Source organism: Tupaia chinensis, unplaced genomic scaffold (assembly GCF_000334495.1).
Source record: "Tupaia chinensis unplaced genomic scaffold, TupChi_1.0 Scaffold144255_1, whole genome shotgun sequence".
In the NCBI taxonomy this organism is placed as follows: Eukaryota; Metazoa; Chordata; class Mammalia; order Scandentia; family Tupaiidae; genus Tupaia; species Tupaia belangeri.
The window spans coordinates 5,160,047-5,184,397 of record NW_006204113.1 but is presented as its reverse complement, the minus strand read 5'-3'; the positions used below and the strand labels follow the sequence as shown (position 1 = coordinate 5,184,397).

General features: G+C 39.8%; 1 protein-coding gene across 1 annotated transcript in view; it reads right to left on the bottom strand.

The window, feature by feature from the left end:
• Positions 1-1,364: 1,364 nt before the first annotated feature.
• The window catches only part of SORCS3 (sortilin related VPS10 domain containing receptor 3), a 589,937-nt gene continuing 566,950 nt past the window's right edge, over positions 1,365-24,351 (bottom strand). Inside the window, exons 24-30 of the mRNA XM_006166440.1 lie at positions 23,480-23,603; positions 21,663-21,775; positions 15,804-15,935; positions 13,813-13,912; positions 12,712-12,817; positions 5,310-5,470; positions 1,365-3,129 (exon numbers count right to left, since the gene is read on the bottom strand). Of these exons, the coding sequence (XP_006166502.1) occupies positions 3,065-3,129; positions 5,310-5,470; positions 12,712-12,817; positions 13,813-13,912; positions 15,804-15,935; positions 21,663-21,775; positions 23,480-23,603 (801 nt within the window). The 3' untranslated portion in view covers positions 1,365-3,064. The remainder of the gene's footprint in view (positions 3,130-5,309; positions 5,471-12,711; positions 12,818-13,812; positions 13,913-15,803; positions 15,936-21,662; positions 21,776-23,479; positions 23,604-24,351) is intronic.

The following is a 24,351-nucleotide window of genomic DNA, read 5'->3' as shown; positions in this document are numbered from 1 at the left end:
CAAGTTACAGCCCTCGTTCTGGGTACTTAGTTAATCGTTCCTTATTTACCAAGTGTGGAGAAGAGACACCTACCCAGCAAAGGGCCTAAGAATAAGACTTGCTGTTAATGTCAGGCATCAAACAGCAGGAAGAAAGGGGGGAAGGGGAACATGTGTCTTATTGGTTTCCTCTCTTCTTTTCAGTTCTGCTGCTTAAATCTTCAATCTTTGTTGAAGTCACAACTCTACACTCACTAGGAAATATTAAAATGAAAACCTTGTAGCTACCAAGTCTTCTGCTCAGAAGTCTAGGCCATACACATTTGGATGAGAAACTTGGGTGGTTCAAATGAAAGGTCCCCCGGGAGATATAAAAAAATAGAAATAGTAAGTTGGATTATTGTTCTCAATTCCTTTTTTCTTTCCTTTTTCTTTTCTTTTTTTAAATTTTTTTAATTTCTTAATTTTTTTTTTTTTGAGAGAGAGATTTTTACTTTGGGTCTATTGCACTCTCCAAAGAGACAGAGAAAGACAAAGAGACAGAAAGCAAAAAAATCACCACCTGGGGTATGGCCATGCCACAGTCCCCTCTCCTCCATTCTCCTCTCAGGATTTGGGGCACTCACAAACAACTGTTTGGCGTGAGTTTCAAACTGCTGGCTCCGGGACTCGAACTATGGCCCATCATGTGGGAATCCAGTGCCTTAACCACCACATCACCTGCTGGCCCCTGTTCTCAATTCTTTATATCTCCCGCTACATTGTGATTATTTATCTACACCTTTTGTTATTTAACTTATAGTGATTTGCAACAGAAAGATTCTAATTCCCTAGCCATTGATGTTGGAGTTGACTATGAGATTTTCCTTTTGTCCAGAGAATGTGGATAGAGTACCTATTTTGAGTTAATATCTTGGTAGAATAGGTCATTTCTTCTGGCCTCACATGGGATTCTGCACTTCATCATGCCCTCAGTAGCTGCTGGTCTCAGAAAGAGCAAGACTCCTGAAGCAGATTCAGACTACCTGAAGCCTAAAACCATACTAGCCAGCAGAACATGGCCAGACCACAGCCAGTGTGAAGACTGATGGACAAAAATGAAATATCTGTTATTACAAGTTTTTGGGGGGTTGTGTTTGCTTTTGCCATGTAGCATTACTATAGAATAGTTGACTGGTTCAAAAGGTAAAGAAAATTGCCCAAACAGAGAAAGTTCAGCCATGCAAGTAGCTTTGATGTACAAAAATACATTTATTTTCAACAATTTCAAAACCACTGTCTTTTTTTTTTACAGTAGAAATATTCAAATGGAACAATAAAACCAAGAACAGTATATGTACATATACTGTATATATAGATATGACTCATGCATTTGTATTCCAGTGTTTAGTACAAGTATTGCAATTGTCTGCCCCATTTAACCCTTGAAACCAAAAAGCAGGATCTGTAGAAATACTCCTAAAACTGATCTATGCTGTGGCCTGCCAAATTCTCTGTATCACATTCTCTCTGTGTTTCACAAAGAAGAATGCAAACAACATCCCACGAAAGTGAACCGGTGCAAAATGTGGCCTTTCCTCCCACATATATATACAGTATATCCTTTTTAGAGCAAGTGTGCTCAGGCTAAGCCTGAAAATAAAAACAATGCCTACCACATGACTATTGAAAAGAACTGAAATGTGTAAATATGTGAAGGGGCTGAGGTGCTGAGAAAATGAACCGGCTTTGAAAGCCACTCACCCCAGAGGCAAGAACTACCTTAAGGGAACTGAAGGCAGACATTGACTTTAAGGAAGTTGTGTACAGCTGACAAGCAAGTAGAACAGCTTTGCTAAGATGGTCTTAGACTTCGACTAACATCATTAAAGGCTAGACCTCTATCTGGCCTGCAGGATTTACATGAACTCATGCCATCTTTCTCCTAAGCTCTCTACTACCTCCTTGCCAAAAGGCACTCACTGGGCTTCACCTAGTGCTCAGGGGACTTCTCTGAGCTAAGAACAGCCTGAGATGCCATTGTAAGCATTATGCACTTCCATGGAATCCAATCAGAAAACAGAACAATCTTCAGTGTGCATCCATTCCTTGACTTCTTCACAACACACTGCTTTCTCAGGTTGATAAATAACCTCAAGTCTTTCCACCTAGAGGGGGAGCTTTGATTCCCCATTTGGGTCTCAGTTGAGGTCTCGAAGGGGCCTCATCTCCCAACTTCTTTCATGTCATTGTTGGAACACAAACGACGCCTGTATTCTCCGATGTCAATAGAGTCCTTCCTTTATCAATTGCCCCAAATATGCCCTCCCCGCCCCCTGTATATACATAAGTAGAAACCAGCTATGGCACAGACACAGGGATGCAAGAGTTAAGTGTGACAGACAACTGGAGCGCATCCAGAACCCAACACATCAAGCAGGCCTGGGGGGTTGGTCAGCTCTGAGGGTGAGTGCGTAAAGCCAACACGCGCATCTTTCTTTTTTCTGTTTTCTTTTTTACTAAACATTAAATTATTTCTTAGGAAATAAAAAGCTATTTACATTGAATTATATACAGTAAGCCATCTGTAGCCTCGCTATTGACATGCATGAGGCAGGGCCTCTTTCATAAAGGTGTGCACGCTTTCTGCAGCTACATCCACTCCCCACCAACCCACCTCCTGGGGATCTAACTGGGAAATGGTTTGTGTTGATGTGTGTGTGCTGGGTGGAAGGGCAGTGTTGGTGATTTTTGGTTGCAGGGGCAAGGATGAGAGGTTAACAAAAACCCATCCCGACTTAAATAAAAGAAAGAGAGACTGAAAACAGAGGGTCCTTATGCTACCAATGGCAGAATAAATCAAGGAGGCTATGGGAAGATGCATCCTTCACCCTTAGCACAAATACAGCCATTTTTTTCTTTCTGTTTCATTTGAACTATATAAGAATGCCATTTCTCCCAAAGCTAAGCTTCCGCCTGCTATTTATGAAGGGGCCCCTGGTAAAGAAAAGGTAAAAAAGACATTTTCATTTTTCCATAATAATAGGAATAGTAATCATCAAAAATAAAAAGTCAGAAAGGTGGTTGACCACGTGGCTTGTTGTTATTAAACACTAGTGCAGTTGGGGATCTCCTTTGTGCTTTCGCTGTTTGCAATGGTGGCAATGCCTCCTGCAGAGGAGAGAAGACACATGGAGAAAAGGATTTAAGTTCTGCAAGTACAGGGATCTTTGTTTGATTCACTGCTAAACACCGAGCCACCTAGAACAGGTGCTTAGTAGGTATGTGTTACATAGGGCACCTGGGTATCTTCATGTATGGGCTCACTGGCTTTTCTCATCCATGCTCAATGCATGCAATCCCCCATCCCAGCACACAGTAGGACCAGCCCCTTAACTGCCACCTTATACTTTATTGACAGCAACAGTGATGATCAATATGCACTGAGCACTTACTCTGTGGCAGGCACTGTGGTAATGATAACATCTTGTAATTATCATAATCTCAGAAGAGATTTATTAGCACTTCAAAGAAATAGAATAGAACCTTTGGTACTATTACTCCCATTTCACAAGTGAGGAATAGGAAGCCCGGAGAAGTCACTGAACTAGACAACTAGCAAAGCAAGAAAAGGGACCCAGCGCTATCTGATTTCAGATTCTGCCTTCATGTAATTACTAATAAGTACATACAATACTTTTGCTTTATAGAAAAAAATAAAATTTCCAGTAGTATTAATTGGCTTTATTCCTCTCCCACACTAACCCCAAGACTTCTGATTTTGATTGACATTTAATAGAAAAGATGTCTATCAATTTCATGTGGCCAGAGGTGCTAGACACATTTTCAAGAATGATTATGTCACCATAACCAGCTGTTTTTCCCTCCCTCACCCTCAGCCTTGTACTGTCTGAAGGACAGGTGAAGCAGCTGATTGATCCACTGTTTGGAGGACAGAGGATACAGTAGCTTGGTGGGACAGACACACATACCTATGACCCGGGTATCTAGCTCTTTGTCCAGAAGTTCTTCAGGCTCGGTGAAATCACTGAGTGTGATTTTGGGGGCATTTTCACTTTGGCTCACTGACCCAATCATCTCCTGTTCCTTGTCATGTTGGACCTGAGCATAGATGTTAATCCAGGGGATTTTCCTATGAAAGACAGGAACAAAATCAGATTAAAACCACAGTCAGGGCATGCCTAACTTGGATCACTGGAAATACTGAGCGATATGGGGAGGAAGGTGCTATTAACAGGGAGGGCCAATTTCAAGGAAAGGTACTGGTCACCCAGAGACACTGAGGCCATGAGTCCAAGGAACACAGTGCCAGCCAGACACCCGGATACCCAGGAAAGATAAACCACAGAACTCCTGGAGAAATGTAGCTTCTCGGGGGTGGGTAGGCATGGGAACACAGGTGTACACAAAAGGGTACTGCTGTTCATCAGTTATCTAGTAAAACCCTTATATTATTTACCTGTTACTAAGTTTTTAAAGGAACTGGACTTTGAAACTCACAAGGTTGTACATAATGAAAAGTCTTTTATTTCTCCTAAGTTTGCATCAATTTAATCAATTCATATTGGCTTCTTTTTTTTTCAAAGAATTATTTTAGTTAATCTATTTATTTATTTTAATTTGACCACAGAGGGACAGAATGAGAGAGTGAGATGGAGGGCTCACTGGCTTTTCTCATCCATGCTCAATGCATGCAATCCCCCATCCCAGCACACAGTAGGACCAGCCCCTTAACTGCCACCTTATACTTTATTGACAGCAACAGTGATGATCAATATGCACTGAGCACTTACTCTGTGGCAGGCACTGTGGTAATGATAACATCTTGTAATTATCATAATCTCAGAAGAGATTTATTAGCACTTCAAAGAAATAGAATAGAACCTTTGGTACTATTACTCCCATTTCACAAGTGAGGAATAGGAAGCCCGGAGAAGTCACTGAACTAGACAACTAGCAAAGCAAGAAAAGGGACCCAGCGCTATCTGATTTCAGATTCTGCCTTCATGTAATTACTAATAAGTACATACAATACTTTTGCTTTATAGAAAAAAATAAAATTTCCAGTAGTATTAATTGGCTTTATTCCTCTCCCACACTAACCCCAAGACTTCTGATTTTGATTGACATTTAATAGAAAAGATGTCTATCAATTTCATGTGGCCAGAGGTGCTAGACACATTTTCAAGAATGATTATGTCACCATAACCAGCTGTTTTTCCCTCCCTCACCCTCAGCCTTGTACTGTCTGAAGGACAGGTGAAGCAGCTGATTGATCCACTGTTTGGAGGACAGAGGATACAGTAGCTTGGTGGGACAGACACACATACCTATGACCCGGGTATCTAGCTCTTTGTCCAGAAGTTCTTCAGGCTCGGTGAAATCACTGAGTGTGATTTTGGGGGCATTTTCACTTTGGCTCACTGACCCAATCATCTCCTGTTCCTTGTCATGTTGGACCTGAGCATAGATGTTAATCCAGGGGATTTTCCTATGAAAGACAGGAACAAAATCAGATTAAAACCACAGTCAGGGCATGCCTAACTTGGATCACTGGAAATACTGAGCGATATGGGGAGGAAGGTGCTATTAACAGGGAGGGCCAATTTCAAGGAAAGGTACTGGTCACCCAGAGACACTGAGGCCATGAGTCCAAGGAACACAGTGCCAGCCAGACACCCGGATACCCAGGAAAGATAAACCACAGAACTCCTGGAGAAATGTAGCTTCTCGGGGGTGGGTAGGCATGGGAACACAGGTGTACACAAAAGGGTACTGCTGTTCATCAGTTATCTAGTAAAACCCTTATATTATTTACCTGTTACTAAGTTTTTAAAGGAACTGGACTTTGAAACTCACAAGGTTGTACATAATGAAAAGTCTTTTATTTCTCCTAAGTTTGCATCAATTTAATCAATTCATATTGGCTTCTTTTTTTTTCAAAGAATTATTTTAGTTAATCTATTTATTTATTTTAATTTGACCACAGAGGGACAGAATGAGAGAGTGAGATGGAGAAAGAGAGAGAGAGAGGGACAGAGAGAGAGACAGGATAAGTGAGAAAGCAAGCCATCAGGTCTGGGACTTGAACAGCAACAGTCCATGTGGGAATCTAGCATCCTTAACCACCATACCACCTACTGGTCCCATATCGGCTTCTTTTAAGAGCAGCCATGAAATAATAGATGCATAGCCTTTGTTACAATTTTTGAGGCACCACCTATGGGCCAAGTCTCTTAAATACTTTGATAGTCAGTTTCCTCATCTGTTCGATGGGGCAACAATAGCTTCCTTCTAGGATTGTGGGGAAGATTAAGGAAAGGAGTGAGAGAACATAAATAACTTCCTCTAAAGACATGAAAATGGTAGGTTTGGAAACACAAAGATGAATGACTAAAGGCTAAAGAAGCGGAGGAGTTCAGACTGAAATCTTGGAACATTCACCTCCTGACTCCCTTGCTAATTCCTGTTTCGTCCTCTGTAGCCTCCTTTGAATACTTTCACCCAGTGTTTATTTCTCAAGTGTTAATGTGCTTAGGCATCACCCAGGGGTCTCCTTACAATGCAGATTGCAACTTTATAGATGTGCACTGGATGGACTGAGATCTGCATTTCTTTTTTCTTTTTTCTTTTTTTTTTTGAGAGGTTTTTGCTATAAGGCGCGTGTGCTCGCCAGACAGACAGAGACAGACAGACAGAAAGTGAGAAATCACCCCCCGGGGGGATGGCCACACCACAATCCCTTCTCCTCCATTCTCCTCTCGGGATCTTGGGCATGCACGCACACATGCCCAGCGTGAGTTTTAAGCCACCAGGTCCGGGACATGAACTACGGTCGACTATTTGGGAGTCCAGCGACATAGCCTTTACGCTAACTGCTGGTCCCTGAGATCTGCATTTCTGCCACGCTTCCAGGGGATGTTAATGCTGCTCCTTGGTTGGAGACACAAACTTTGAGTTGCAAAACTCTTACACATCAAATTCTTCCCTGGTTTGAGGACTTTGAACTAGCTATTCCGTGTGTCCATACCATACCCCTCTCTGCTCTTCTCACACTTTGTTTTGGTTTCACTTTTGCACTTCAGAACTTGACTTACATGTCATCTCAGAGGCCTCTCCTGACCGCTCAACTCTCTTATTGTAAAATATGTAATTATAGGACAATGTCTAATAAATAAATAAATTATGTGTTGGTTTAAGATGTTGTAATAGACTTACTCATAATGTTTATTGACTTCCTTTCTGTCTTTTTATCCTCCTAGCCTAAAAATACATGTGGGCAAAGTCTATGTTTTCTAATTTAACTGCTAAAGATTTGACTTTGCACAGTGCTGGCACTTGGTTTACATTTATTAAGCACCTGTTGGACAAATGAATAAATGACCTCGAAACCCATGCTCTATTTTCCTATACTATACTCTTCAATACAAAGACTACATTTTTATCTTGGAATTTCACATATAGAAGGGACTTTTAACATCTCATCAAAGAATGCAGAGGTTGAACTAAAACCCAGGCATTTCATGATGCCAAGTATGAGTATAGCTATCATTAAAACTTGGGACATATACCACCTATCCCAATCTAGAACACTATATGTATTTCCAAAGGAGAACCTCCATTTGAAGCTTCTACAATCCCTTCTCCACTCCAGCTCCAAATAAGGCAGAAAGTGGGGGCATTTAACAATGTATTCCTGTAGTTAATTCAGAAAGAAAAATTGGAAAATGGGTTTAAAACAGGCAGTAGTTTCTATCTTTCCATTATAGTCAATTTTTGTATTTTTAATATTAGCTTTCCACACCTGAAGGGAGGTGTCCTCATGACACCTATTGATCCAAACTAGCTTAGTATAATTTATAAGAATGTTAAGTAGAATAGAATGTGTGTGAGGCAGCAAACTGCAGATCCTCTAAATGTGTAGAGCTAAAAATTCAGTCTTGTCTCTTCCTCTCTCTTTCTCTCTCTCTCAGGTTTCTGTCACAGGGCATGTGCACTCACCAGAGAGAGACAGAGAAAGACAGTGAGAGGAAAAGGGAGAAATCATCTCTCATGGGGATGATCATACTGCAATCCCTTTTCCTCCATATTCCTCTCAAGATTTTGGACATACCCACACACACGTGCCCAGTGTGTTTCAAGGACTCGAACCATGGTTGGCCATGTGCCTTAACCACCACACCACCTGTGGCCCCAACCTTTATTTTCTTACCTAAATAGAAAGGCAGTGCAACCGTTGGGATTCCTTCTAATCATAGAAGTACAAAGTACTCATGAGCTTTGGGATGAGCTATAATATTTGTTGAGTGCTGGGGGTAGTCATACCATTCCTAATCAACAAGTCTGTGAGCTTCAGTGTTGTAACCAGGGTTCACTGTCTCCTGTTTCCTGTTCTGCTAGTAGTACTCATGAGGAGTAGGATAAAGTGACACTTATGCAGATGGTTTGCTTGATTCAATTTCTAAAAACCTATCTAAAAACAGGCATAGTTTTCATTTTTGTGAATAGATGTCTGGGAGGGAACAAATTTTATGTCACAATGTTTTTGTCTCAGTCAAAAACATTGTCAAGTTGCTTTTCTTAACACATCCACTTGTAGGACTGTTGAGAATATAAGTTGAGTCTGAACCTTACTTTCATACATAAGAAACGTGAGAAATAGAGAGATCAAGAGATATGTCTTGGGCCACACATTCATGTAAGCTTAAAAAGAGGTGTAAGATAGATAGACTCAAGTCTCTCTCTCCAAAAAAAATAAAAACAAAGCAAAAACCAACTGCAGTTTGTATCCATTTGCTCCAGCTAAAATGAGTGTTAGAAGATTGTGAAAGGAAATTTAGAGAGAACAAAGAAAGCTTTGAACTGTAATGAAAGCCCTATTTAAAAAAAAAAAAAAAGATTGAGAGAAATATAAAATCTCAAATGTCTTCTTGGATAACCACAAAAAGTAGATTTACAGTTATAGAAAAAGTCTTCTTAGGCAGTTTTCAAAGGGCAAAAGCCATCTCATATGATTTTTAATTATATTGTTCAAGACATCAAAAAATAGAAGTCACTATTCCAAAATTAAGATGGAATGTGAACAGCAGGATGATATTTACTTAAATGACACTGGAGTCCTTGCAGCAAATTGATTGTCCTTCCTGCTAAGTGGCCATTTAGGATGCTGAGATTGTTGTCAGTGCCTGGCACACAGTAGGCAGTTAATAAATGTTTGTAGAATAAATTAATTGTTAAATAATTCAATTTTGGCAGTTACAGAGAGTAAGGGGTCTGAAAATTCAACATATCCAAAGACCTGAATGCAGAAATAGAATTTCACTTTACCCTACAGTGTGTTATTCAACAGTTTTTTATTAGCCAGGTAGAGCTATTCGAATGTAAATAAATTAGAATTAATATAATTAAAATGTAATCCCTCAGTCCATGGTGGCTACTCTATTAGCACAGATTATAGGCACTCCTCATTTAGTGACCGAGTTACCGTCCTATGGCAAGGTCACTAAGTGGATTGGTCAATAACTGAGAAACTTAAAGGTCTATGTCTTGTGTTACGTCCCAGTGCCGTAGGGTATGTATTTTTCAATAGCTATCATGCAACATCGTGCTAGAATAATGTAATTCTATCCAAACAAAAAGTATGCCTTACATAAGCACCAGAAAGTGACAAGACACATTACAACAAAGTAATGTAAGTGCAGCCTAGTTGTTTTATTTATTCTGAATACTGTGTGGGTGCACAATAAAGCACAATTTTATAAATAAAATATGTAGTCTTGGATGATTGCAAATGCTTCATATAGTGCATACTAACTGATTAGGGGAATGAGAGAAAGACTGAGAAAGGGGATTCCTGGTGCTGGAGAACTGGTCATAAGTCAGTCATTAAACAGGTAGGTCATTAGGTGAGGAGTGACTGTATTACTGTTTTCCTCATTGCAGAAGTTCTATTGGACAGCAATGAAAAAAGACGGAATCCACAGGTAGGAACCTGAATATTACTTGTTGCAAGCTTGACATCTCCCATGTAACCACTGTGGAGCCCATGCGATAGGAGGGAAAGGAGACCGAAGAAATAAAAATTAATAATAATGAAACAAAGTCTCCATCAAAGAGCTTGAGCACTGGAAGGAAATATTCCAGAAACAAGGGATTAGAAATGTAAAAGTTAATTGATGACTAGTTGTGCTTAGCTGATAGGCTGTTTATCTAGTTTGACTGGTTTTTGTTTCCTGTATCCTTAACTGCATGATCCACTGTCAGGGAAACAGAAAGGACTGGTTGATAATTGGGAAACAGAAAGGTAGACCGGTTTACAGACATCATTACTAGGTATGGATTCATGTATTAAAAGTGTACAGATTTAGAAATGCCTACATTAGTGAGGTGACTGTCTAGGGAGTTTAGCAGCATTTCTATAAAAAATACACACTTTGTTAGCTACCTGATAAATTTTGCCTTAATCTGTAACCACCTGAAACAAATGCCTCTATGCAGAACTTCTGTTGCCCTTGTCTTCAGCAACCATGAAGTCTTAGATGCCAGAGGTGATACACTTATCTTAGTTGATTTTTAAAAAATAATTATTTTATCGGGACCAGTAGTTAGCATAATGGCTATGTCACTGGACTCCCACGTAGTCGATCCCTGTTCAAGTCCTGGACCCGGTGGCTTAAACTCACACCGGGTGCGTGTGCATGTGTGCCCAAGATCCCAAGAGGAGAATGGAGGAGAAGGGATTGCGGTGTGGCCATCCCCCCTGGGGGGTGATTTCTCGCTTTCTGTCTCTATGTCTCTGTCTGTCTGGCGAGTGCACATGCCCTATAGCAAAAACCTCTCCAAAAAAATCTTTTTTATTTAACTTTATTTATTTTATTTTAATTAAACCAGATAGGGAGGGAGGGAGGGTGAGAGAGAGAGAGATGGAAAGTGAAAAAGCAAGCCACCAGGTCTGGGACTTGTACTACGGTCCTCCATGTGGGAGTCCACCACGCCAACTGCTGGCCCCTATCTTAGTTGATGTTTAAGCCCCAGTAACCACCAGGCTTCCCCCAAAACAAATCCTTGAGTGAGTTATTTGCATGTGATTGAAGTTCATCCATAAATGTTGCATTAACCAGACTTTCTATATTGAACCTTTTCTAATTGTGATAGAAAGTTTAGTTCCCTATTTTCCAAGGGATCAGGAATATGTGGGTTGATACATCTTGACGCAAGAGGATTTTCATTCACACTGTGGATCTATAAATCAATTAGGTAGGTAAATCTCATTCAGTCTTTCTAGTGGGCATGGAAGTTGTTGGTAGGATCCCTGACCATGTGGCTAAAGTTGAGAGGTATATTGAGCAAATCTGGTGTTTTTAAGCAACTGAGATCTACCTGAGGAGACCTAGCAGGAAGAAGGAAAATTCAACAGGAAGAGTAAAGCACCTTCACCAGTGTTCTCTGAAAAATCTAAAAATATTACCATGAGTACCCAGAAAGACTCTCAGAACCAAGCGATGCTTTCAAAACTCATCTGATAATAATTAATAATATTTCTACTTTAATCATGTTTACAAAGAAGCACATCTTTTGAAGTCAAGTTCTTTGTTATTCCTAATAGCTTAGCTTTGTTGATTATTTAGCAAGGATCCAGCATAGATATTGTTACATTTAAACCATATAGCAAATCCATAAAGTATTATTATTCACCTGATTTTAGAGATAAGAAAACTAAAGCTTAGGGAGGCAAATACAATCATCCATGGTTACACAGGCTAAAAGTTAAAATTGAATCTGATTTCAGAGGCTGCAATCTTAATCAGGGTGTTTCCTGGAAGAAGTATTATGTAATTTGAATATTTATATAGAATTATTGATTTTGATTCATGTTTTTAATAAGTATCCTGCTCTGTCACTCCTCCTGTGGCTTTCAGAAATAATTTCAGAATACATGTGGAGTTTGGTTTTCTTGATCAATTTCCCTTTTTAAATTTATTATATTATTGACAGAGAGCATGAATGCTCACCAAAGAGAGGGAAAAGAGAAAGAAAAAACATCTACTCCAATGGGGCCTGATAACACTATAATGCCTTTCCCTTTCTCCATCCCATCAGGATCTGGGGCACAGTCACACAAACACTTGGTGTGATTTTCAAGTTGCCCAGGCTGGGATTCGACCAACGTGACTGCCCATGCACAGGGCTTCCCTGCTATAGGATAGAATCAGCCACCAATATCCTTTTAGACACGGGAAAAAGAAAGGTAGGGATGGAGATTGAATCATTTTTAGCATGCAAATTTAAATAGATATTGGATAGCTGTACCACAAAATAATAAAGTGTGTGTAAGTGCATTTTGTGTGTGTGCACGTGGGTGTCAGATTTTATCTGTGTTTTCTGTTTAATCCCCCTGAATGGTTGTTGAGCTATAGAAAAATATCTGAATATCTGAGACCTTGCTGTAGAAATTTGGGTGATATTTGAAAACACTTTACACTTCTCTCAAAGATTGATGTCATAGGCTAGTTCTTATTTACTTAACTCATTATACCTGTGATAAAGTTGAAATTTTTTTAAACCCATTAATTTCTTGACTCCGAACCATTCCTACTTTTGCCCACTGTCAAACAGAACTTCAAGGAGAATTAATACATGTTCTTGTGTGCGGTTTAGGGAAATTGGTCCTAGGTAAACTTATCTGCAGTGAAACTTGCACCAAAATAAAAATCGAATGGCAATAACACATACCTCTTAAACTTATAGATCAAAAACACGGCCAGGCCCACAAACACCACTGACAAGAGCATAAGCATGGCCGAGCTGCTATGCCCAGCACTGGAGTCCACCAAAGGCGCTAGGAAGAGAAATAGACATGTTCACTTAGAAGTATTAGCTGGAGGGAATACCTATTGGGGAAGAAAGGACAACCGCTCCTCCTCCTCGTTTTGGGGAGAAAAGGACATCCGCTCTCCCTCCTCGTTTCCAGTCTCCATTGCCCTGAATGGTGTCTAGACACAGGAAGTGTGGCTTCTAGGATGAGAATGATATTCCCAATCACAGCTTCTGAGGGAAAGTATACTACTTTGTTCTGCCTGGGGAAATTTACTGTTCTTGGTGCAAGTTGAACAATGTGTTTCCAGCTGAGGGGAATAGAAGGGTTTAAATGATCTTTCTCTTAGCCTATATGCCTGACAGGATGGCTGCAGCCCATTTGAAATTCTGGCTTAAACACGAATGCAATGTTAAATTCTCTTCCTCTACACTGTTCTGGTAATACACTTGTGGATGGGCACATTTAGAACCTTCATATCAGAGAAGCCTTACATTAATAAGAACCATTTAGCAAATAGGTTCTCCCACAGAGTCAGAAGTTTATGCCCAGTGGGACATGACTTTTTTTTAATTTCATAAATTAACAAAATACATTTGTTCCCTGTTTCTACTTAGATTCATACATTATAAATGGGAAGGCAGTCTTAAAGTTACATGATGTGTCCTCCAATACTAGATTGATGAAATCAGCTAATCACAGAAATTAATAGTTTAAGAACTACCCAGTGTAACGCCAACTATTGCAGAAATGAGTAAATAGAGCCAAGACCCAAAGAAACTGTAGGTTTTCTTCAAGAGTATCCAGGGATTCAATGGAAAAGCCACTCCAAAGAGTCTTCCTGCCACCCCCCACAGGGTTATCCAGAGAGACAGTAAGGATAATTATGAGCCATAAAAAAAAGAGCCCTCCTACAAAGCCAATGCTAGGCATCTACAGAGATATCTGAGGACACTTTTCTCCTTTTCTCTCTGTGACGACTCATCATACTCTTTACTCCAGTTGCCATTGACACTCACCTAAAGTCAGCTGTGTGACATACACAATGACTTGAACCCCTGGCTTCAGTTCAAACTGGACCAAGTTTTGGTTTAGAGCATTAAATAGTGTCTCTACAATCTGAAAAATAAAAGACAGGCTGCATGGAAAATCATGACATATGATGATGCTCTGCGATAAAAGAATGAAAGAGAAGATCAATAGGTAATAACACACACACACACACACACACACACACACACACACACAAAAACAACAAAAACAAAATAAAAAAAACAAAAAAAAAAATCAACAGCCATCATATCCCATCAGGGATCAGGGGATAGGAAATTGAAATCGCTTTAACAGTTTGGTTCTTGAAGCCTTTGGAACCCTATGAATCCAAGAAAGTAGCTGGTATTACTTATTTATATTGGAGAGTTGGAGAGGAGAGTGAGAGAGAAAGAAGGGTGTTCATAACCACCGACTGATTACAGCTCTAATGAGCTATATAACTGACACGCATTTCACTGTGCTTCCAGTTCAGTGCTCTTTTAGCTATCTCTTTATAAACAACTGTTAAAAAACCTTTTGTGGGTTTAAATTTTAAAAACAAACAAACAAACAAATAAACAAAAAACACAAAACATCATTAGCTCTTTAACCTGATCAAATAATACACACTGTACATAGAGGCATAGAGGTTCCTGCTAGGGTTAAAATTAAAGTAGACATGTAGATCCCCATCCCACTCCTCTGTATTTTCATTTTTTTCTTTTTTATCTTAGAGACAATAGGAGGCAAACATCAAAGCAGAAGCTGCCTCCTTTTTATGGGATAATTTTTCCTCTTTACTTTTCCCCTGCAAGTCTCAGAACACATAACATCGATTTAATCACTCTGTAATTCCCACATGAAAGCTAAGGCAGACAGAGACTGTTGTCCCTAACTCTTATCTCTCTGTACGCGCCTTAATATCACAGCTGCTATTCATCACCGTAATTACCTATTTATCTAAATGGATGGATATTGTAGCTTCCAAATATAGTTCACACATGCCACTTGCTATTTCAGAATAAAAAGGTCTTGTAAAAGTGATGTATGCATTGAGAAGCTGAATTTATTTCTGGCCAGCTTCAATATGCAACCTGCAATGCACACAACTGTTAGCTTTTCCAGAGAAACTGATTTCAGTGAGCATCTCTATGGCTCAAAGACTGTAAATGAACATAGGGACAGGGTGACAGCCAGGTCAGTACCAGTGGGACACAGAAGATTTTTGTACAATGATTACCTCACACAGGAGCAAATGAGTTTGATTCATGCCAACTTCAACAACCTCATTCTTATTATTTCTGCCTCTTGGGTAGCATCATGATAAGTCAGGGAAGGGTGAAATGGAGGGCAGACAGTAAGACCCCCATAGGAGAAGGTAAGGCAGAGAAATACCAGAGAGGCTATCTCCTTTACTTCCAGGATAGTGTGGCATTACAGGAACCATATACCCATTGGATAAGAACAGTAAAGCACAATCACTTTGGAAAATTCTGCTTCCTTAGTCAAGGCAAGATGAGATAAGTTGTTTCTCTCCAAAGAAACATACTTAAAAGTTATTTTCTCCCCCAAGAGCAGAACTTAAATGAACAGGATCTCTAGGGTTCATGTAGTTTAAAAATAAGAAACACATATTTCCAGAAACAGAACTCAAATACTCTCTCTTTTTCTCTCTCACTTCCTTGTACCCCAAGAAGAATCGTTGGGAGGGATGCATGTATAAGAGATGGGGTATAAGAGACGGGGTTGCCAGCCATTGGAATGAATGATGCGGGTGGCAGAATACTGCAGTCTGTTCCCATCTGTGTTTATTCTGGGTAGGAAGGATTGTCCTTAAAACTCTGGGCAATTGGCAAAGACTGATGGGTCGATGGGTCAGTGGGGGTGTTTGTCTTCTCTTTTGGATGGAAAAACATTTTGCATCCCTTCAGAATGTGGGATGCATGCAAATGTCCCAACCAAGCTTTCTCTCACTTACTTGTTCAAGGTCCCCTTCATTGCCTTTCCTTCGCTCTGTCAGGTTCTTGGGTGGGAGGATGAAGAGTTCTGCTGAAGTGGGGAGGCCAGGGAATACAGCAACAAGGATCTGGTCTTCTGGGACACTGGTTACCTGCCAAGATTTATACCACAAAATGAGGTCTTAAAGGGGCTAGCATTTCCCAGTATCAAGCAACATCATATGTACTGTTGGCGTCTCATATTAAGTTTTTAAACATAGCATTTTGGGCTTAGGTTCTAATACACATCCAGGCTTTCTTTGTGTTTTTCTCCTAGAATTTCTAGGTAAAGAATCAGTCGGTTGACTACCTCCACTGCTTTTTACATACATTTTTAAACCAAAACTAAAATAATATTACAAATGATTTTCAAAGTACTATTCACTGGGAACATTTGCAAAAATTGTCCCATATAATCCATGGTTTTTTGCACTGAAGCCTTGTGCTGCTGGCTACAACACAGACAGACTGGATGCAAATGAGGAATAAGAAGATATAAACAAACAGGAAAATGCAAATTTAAAAAGAGCAGAGCAGCACTTGTTTTCACTTATTAAAGCAGGTTTTTTTTTTCTTTTTTCTGGTTTAATATCTAATATTGGTGAAGCTGCAATGAGGGAGGTTTCCTCATTTGTTGCTGGCGGTACTAAAAATTGGTACATATTGCCAATTTGTTTTTTAAAAGACTTACTTTAAGGCCATAAAAATATTCATACCCTTCACTTAGAAACTATAATTTGGAAAGATTGTCCTAAAGACATGATCTAAAATATAAAAAAAAATCCATATGCAGGAAAAAATACTTACAGCATTATTTATAATATCAAATAAATGAGAAAAACTCAAATATTCAAAAATTTAAGTAATCACCTGATAGAATATTATTATGCCATTAGGATGATAATGAGCACTATGAGGCAACATGGACAAAACACTTATGATTGCTGTACTTCCTTCCATATTTTTGGTTACAACTCTATAAAAATACAAATGTATGGAATAGAAGAGTAGCAAAATACTAAAAGTTGTTAAGAGGCTGAGAATATGAGTGAGTCTTTCCATTTCTGAGTGTTTAGTGAAAAGATTATATTGCTTTTGTGATAAAAACTTAAAAGTAGGCTTCAATCTGAAGGCAAATTTCTGAAGAAATGTAATTCTGATTTTGTCCTCTATACAGAAGATACGTAGCCTTTCCTAAGTTTCCTAAATGTATCTTATCTATTGGGTCTTCAGAAAAGTCATGACACATTTTTGCATTAAAAAAACATAGAAAAATATGTTATGACTTTTCTGATGACCCAATAGAACACAACTTTTACCAATCCAAATATGATGCATAATTTGTGATTCAGCTGAAACACCTGCTGTCTCTACCTGCAATCATTTCCTCCACTTCAGCCTCTAGCCCTAGCTACCCAAGATGGTCATGTCACCACATTTCAAGGACACATACTGTGTCCACTGTGACTTATGTTTACATCTGTCTGTTATAGTCTTCTTTGGTAGGTTTTTATTGCATTTTTTTCCAAGATATTCTGGAGGGTATTTGTGGTTACCTCACTATTTAAATGATGCTTGAACAGAATAGAAAATCAGTAAGCAGTTGCTGAATTGCACACTAGAAGGACTGGTGGTTTCTCATTTGCCCTGGCATCTTTTAGGACCAGTCTTATAGATAGAGTTAACTTTCCGGAAGAACAGCGAGAGAGTTAGTTTACAAGAAAGTGAGAAGCAGGAGTCAGAAACCAACGGTACACCAACCAGGGTGGGCATCTTTTTGAAACCCCAATGTGGTTTGCTAGATCATTCCTGATGTGAGATGTGACCCTCTAGTAGCTGGGAGTCTCAGGGCCCAAGTCCATGAGGCAGAAAGACCTTATTCTAAACACCTAGGGGAAGCAAATCATCTAAAACCAGGATAAGGAGCAAATTTCAGAGAAGCATCCCTCCAATGGAGTGAAGGGATGTGAGCTTGTTAATGCTTTGGTTGGTGTGAATGACCCTTTGTCTCAAGGAAGAGTAATCTCAGGAAGCATTCCTCAGTCAAGGAACCTGGAGAGATCTTGGAGCTGGGTATCTAGATTCACTTAATCCCATCGAAAGGAACATGAGTGTGAGTGTTCCTTGTATAGTTAAGGCCTGGGCATAAATTGACATGGCTAATTATTATTTAATAGAATTGTTATTATAATTTCCAAGATGTTTCTTTTTTCTTTTCTTTTCTTTCTTTTTTTTTTTTTTTTGGATTTTTGCTCTAGGGTGTGTGCGCTCACCAGAAAGACAGAAAGCAAGAAATCACCCCCTGGGGGATCGCCATGCTGCAATCCCTTCTCCTTCATTCTCCTCTCAGGATCTTGGGCATGCACACACATGCACCTGGTGTGGGTTTAAGCCACCGGATCCAGGACTCGAACTGCAGTTGAGTACACGGGAGTCCAGTGACATAGCCATTACACTATCTGCTGGTCCCTCCAAGGTGTTTCTTAAAAAGCAAGTAAGGTTTTAATAAAAAGCAACCAAACAGAATGTAACAAATTCTAGATGCCTTGCTGTCAAAAATTTGAGAGACTTCAAAAAGTTCATGGAAAAATAGAATTAATGTGTGAGTTTATTTTGGTATAGAAAAATTTACATCTATGCATACTCTTCCATTATATGCATTTCCATAAACTTTTTGAAACTCCTTCATTTGTGTTATGGCCTGAATTTATTTTTTAATTTTGTTTTTAGAGAGATTATTGCTAAAGGGTACATGCACTTGGCAGAGAGACAGAGAGAGATAGAAGGACAGAAAGTGAGAAATCAACCCCCCTCCCCTGGGGAGGGGCCACAATCCCTTCTCCTCCATCCTCCTCTTGGGTTATTGGGCATCCACACACGTGTCCAGTGTGAGTTTTAAGCCACCAGGACTCAAACCACATCCAAGTATGTGAGAGTCCAGAGACATAACCATTACACTATCTTCTGGTCCTGTGGTCTGAATATTTATGTCTCCTCCAGTCTATATGTTGAAACCTAATCACCAATGTTATGGTATTAGGATATGGCAGGACCAGTAGATGGTGTAATGGTTATGTTGCTGGACTCCCACATAGTTGACCACAGTTCAAGTCCCAGACCAAGCAGCTTAAAGCTCATGCCAGATGCATGTGTGTGAATGCCCAAAATCCCAAGAGGAGAATGGAGGAGAAGAGACTTCAGCATGACCATCCCACTGGGGGGTGGAGGTTGTGATTTCTTGCTTTCTGTGTCTCTGGCAAGTGTGTGACCCCTATAGCAAAATTTCTTTCTCTAACAACAACAACAAAAAAGATATGGGGGCCTTTGGGCAGTGATCAGGTTATGAAGGTGGAACCCTCATGAATAGGATTAGTGCCTTATTAAAAGACCCCAGAAAACTCCATTTCCTTTCCAACATGTGAGGATATAGTTAGAAGCTGCCATTTGTGGATCAGAAAATTGGCTTTCCTCAGATACCAATTTGCTGACACCTTGACCTTAGACTTCCCAACCTCCAGGACTGTGAGAAATAAATCTCTGTTGTATAAGCCATCCAGTTTATAGTATCATGCTATAGCAGCTAGAACAGACTAAGTCAATATGGATAGCAATCTCATTTTCATCTTGTTCCATAAATAATCTCTTTGTAAAAACGATTTAAAGCCAAGTTTCTCTGATAGAACACTCCCCACAGGAATGCTCTCATAGCATTCTCTTTTATTTATTCCGCTTCCTTTTTGTCAGCCTCTTCTCCATGCCCTTGCCTGGATCTTTTTCCTCTGCCTTGGGAACATCAGTAATCATGTCTGCCTTGGCCCCCTCAACCCCTGGGGAAGCCTAATCTCCAAATCCTTAGTTCTCAGAGCTCTTTCTCCAGCACAAACCTGGGCTTGATCTTCAGAACCATATTTTCAATCCTCCTAGTCATCTTCATCCAATTGTTTCTCATGTGCTCTAAATTCTTATTAAAATGATCAAACAATTATTGCTCCCTAAGTGTACTTCTACACAGTTCCCATTTTGATTAATGTCACCTCCTACCTGCTCTTGTAATTCTCCCTCCCTCTTGTTCATGCTGTATTTTATTAATCACCAATTTTATTGATCAGCTTCCCAACTAGCTTTTGACTTCTTCAAGGTATTTAGACTAGATATTATTATCTAGAACTAGATCTCTGGTCTAGATAACTGCTATGGTCTTTTAATTAGTCATCTTTTGTGAACACTCTCCCCCTTTCCCCAGTCCCTTCCTATCCCAGCAGCCCATGCTCTTCAGTACTTACTACCAGAGTGGGTTACAGAAAAATTATTCCATCTTTTAATTTAAAAAAAACGACACCTTTCATACTTTCCAGTGACTATAGGATAGATGTCAAGCCCATTTTAGCTTCTCAGATCTTTCACAATCTGACTTCACTACACTAGCCAACTTCAGCCACACTTGTTCTTAAAACCTATATACTAGCTACATCAAACTCTTCAATTTCCCAAGTATGCTATGTTCTTTTAGTAGTCCATGGCTTTGCATATATTGTTCATTTTACTTGAAAGATAGCATCATCTCTCAGTTAACTGAGACTTATTCTTTCATTAAAGTTTAAGAAATTTGGAACCAGCAGATGACATAATGGTTAAGTTGCTGGAATCCCATGTAGGTGACCACAGTTCAGCCCGGACCCAGTGGCTTAAAACTCATGCCGCGTGTGTGTGCATGCATGCCCAAAATTCCGAGAGGAGAATGGAGGAAAAGGAATTGCAGCATGGTGGTTCCCCTGGAGGGATGATTTCTTGCTTTCTGTCTCTGTCTGTCTCTCCAGTGAGCATATGTACCCTATTGCAAAGATCTCTCTCTAAAAAAAAAAGTTCATAAAATGTATTTTTTCAGAGACAGAGAGAAGGAGGCAGCCTTTCAAAGTGTGCATGTCACGATGCACTTCCAGTCTCAGCTGGTACAAACCATAGGCATACATGTGCACCTGACAAGTTCAGGGATGCCCTGGGACATGAACCTGCAACCTTCCCGTGTGGGTCCAGCTTTGCAGAATATTGCTTTACCACTGAACTACCACAGCTGACCCTATATTTATTCTTGAAAACACAGTTAAAGTAGCCCCTTCAGAACCATTCCAATAGTTCAACAAGTATTTATCACATTGCAAATTTGTGCCAAGCTTGCACTTCCCTGGAAAGAGCAAACTACTTTTCTCCATGCTCCTTGGAGATGCCGGTCATGCCTATGCTGTAGAATTGGTCACACATCAGACTGGTTTCCATATATGAACAGACTGTGTTTTATTAATCATTACATTTCAGTGCCTATCTTTGAGAAAATGGTCATTATAATTCTTTGCTTTCTCTAAGGCAAATCTGACCTTGGGTTACCTCTATAACTCTATTACCCCAATGGAATGTTCTGTTTCCTGGCCTATACCACTGGTGTATGGCCAATGGTAGTCTCATGAGTCTGAATGTCTGATTAAGAAGAACCTCTGATGAGCAAAGAACCAGTTAAGTGCATAATATTAGCATAAATTCAGTAAGTAGTCCCTACATCATTCCGTTAAACAGGTCAAGCTCCAGTGTTAGAAAAATTTAGAATAAACATTGGGCCAATTTTCATCTTTAAACACTAGCTTGGACCCCCCTCTCTCCCATCCCTCACTTTCTCCCTCTTCTTACTCCCACTATCCTGTACTCCCTGCATTCCTTTCTCTCTTTCTACAAAGAAATAATCCTTCTCTACCATCAAATGGTGTTTTTAACCCATGGATATTCATTCTGGACCACACTATGTAATTATTTTCTTAATTAACAAAGACTTAAAGATAACACAAACTTACTTTGACCAGAGCTCGCTTGATAACATTGCCAATATCTTGCCTCCACTCAGGAATGTCAGGATTGTGGTAATCCAGGTTAGGAGAGAAAGATAAGAGCTGGGATTGGAAGTATTCTGCAGGGAGAGAGAGGGTGCAGGTGAGGCAGGGACAGTGTGAAGAAGGATGTGATGGGTGAGGGGGTCCCATAGTCATTGTGCTTTAGTGAAAGGCTCTACCCTGTTATAGAACTTCAGCTGGAATTCCTTATTCTCAGCCTGTGTCTGCACTTCCTAAAGAAAGTGGAATTCGGTGATTGGAAGTAGCTTTATGCTCCTGCCAATTTTGTTAGTTCTTAAGATTTTAAGCCTTTCTCCTGGGAAAGCATATTATCTGAAATGAAAGACCAGTATGAAAAACCATAAAGAGACCTTTGCTACTGTAGGTGGTACCATGCAGAGCCACCCAAAAACATTAACAAGTTGGGCTTGGCTGGAATGGACTTTTTGCACTTCTTCCCCAGTCCCTTTGTGCATGTGCTAGAAGCTGCCTGGGAGGATGAGACAATAGGTTGAAACGTTGTATCTATGGTGTGGTTAATGTTCAATTTCTTGACTTAATGGCGAATACACATGTCTGTTTATTTTGTGGTAATTCATGAAGCTACTTGTAATCTGTACACTTCCCTGAATACAACTGATAACCTCTATGAAAATATTACTTAAAAATTAAAATTCCAAGTGCCTGATGAAAAATCTGGTGGCAAATTTATATACATATATAAAAAAACTCACCTAGGTAAGTCTAAAAAATACTATCTAAGTCAGAGGCTCACGTACCTTAGTGTAACTTTCCAGAAAACTGGTGATGGTATCTATGTCTAGGCAACTGAGGGAGGTTTTGTGAGATGGCAGTGGACACACAATTAAATTTGAAATAAATTTGGTAATTAAAAATGGTTTGCTGGGATTGAAAACAAGATAGTAGTAGCCCTGTTTACTACTCTCTGGATTTTTCTCCAAGAATTTATATGTGTGTGTGTGTGTGTGTGTGTGCATGTGTATATATATATATATTGTGTGTATGCTATCCAGAGAGAGGGAGAAGAGGAAAAGTGAGAAAGCATCCCCAATGGGGTATGATCCATGCAATCTCCTCTCCATTTCTCCCTCCTTTTGGCATTCTGGGTACACATCACACATGCTGGGTTGGGACTAGAACTACCTAGTCAGCCATGTGGAATGTGACTGCATTAACCACCATGCCACAGGCTGCCCCAAGCTTACATTCTTATACTTTCAAGCTTTGTAGCCAATGATGTTAGAGTCTACAGCAACTAAGAAAAAACATGAGTCACGTGTAAGCCATTGCAATACGTGAGGGCAAAAACCACAACTTCCCTGCTTTTGAAATCACTGATGGTGATATCACCAAGAGTGGGTGCTGCACATTTGTTATAGACACCTCAGCAAGACATCAGATCTAGTCCTTTTGTGATAGACTTTCCAGCTTGGCAATCCTTCAACCCATGACTCTCTTCCTATGAAAATCCCAAATAGGCTGTGATAAACACACACTGCAGGGTACAAAAAAGATCTGTCCATGATCTTCTTTCTTATTACATGGATCTCCATCCAGGAGCAAAGGAGAAGGTAGGTTTGGAAGCCTCTTGAAGATGGATATATTGGGTCCTTAGAAAAGTCATTATGCATTTTTTGCAAAAATGTGTCATGACTTTTCCAATGACTCAATAATTTTCCCTTGACCTGGGGAATTGCCAAAGCAATCAGAGGGAACTGGCTGGGTCATATAAAGTACTCAGGACAGTTGCCAGGGCTTACCATGGACTGCGATATCTTTTGTGTCCTGGATAAGAGCATTCCCAGCAGCCACCTGGACGGTGATGGTATTGGTTCCCTCTGCCAGGAATGTGAAGGAAATGCTGCTGTCCAAGGTGATGAGGGGCTACAAGGAGAAGTGACAACACCATTTAGTCATCTGCAGGGCATCCAATTTTCTTCCTTTCCCGTATATCTCAGGCTGTCATTCAAACTTGAAAAAACAAACAAACGAAACAAAACTGTACACAACTTCCTAGAACTGTGGTTATTCATTCAGTATCCAGGGTGGGTATTAATATATTTGCAACAAATCATAAAATGTTAATTATCAGAGATGAGGAGGGCCAGTCTGGATACCCTGGATTTTGCATGTCATTCTGTTTCTTCTCCAGGGCAAAGTGGAATCAACTTTTATAACCTGTCCCTGTTGATAGTGGGAACAGAAGATCATTATTCCTCTATTTCTAGTGCCCCTGTTATTTTTTCTTTTTTTTTTTTTTTAGTTTGTTATAGTGTATATGCACTTGCCCAAGACAAGCAGAGAGAAAGAGAAAATGATAAATCGCCCGCTATGGGGTGGCCATGCTGTAATCCCTTCTCCTCCACTCTCCTCTCAGGACTTTGGGCACACATGCAAACATGCCCAGCATGATTTTCATGCCACTGGATCTGGGACTTGAATAATGTAGCCACCCATGTGAGAATCCAGCACCTTAACCACCACACCACCTCCTGGTCCATGTCTCTTTTATTTTCATTCTGTATTCCATTGGACTATAAGACCTTTTAGAGAAATAATCACATTTTATTTATTATTTATTTCGGCACATTCTTCTAGGCATTTTTTTTTTTTTTGAGAGGTGTTTGCTATA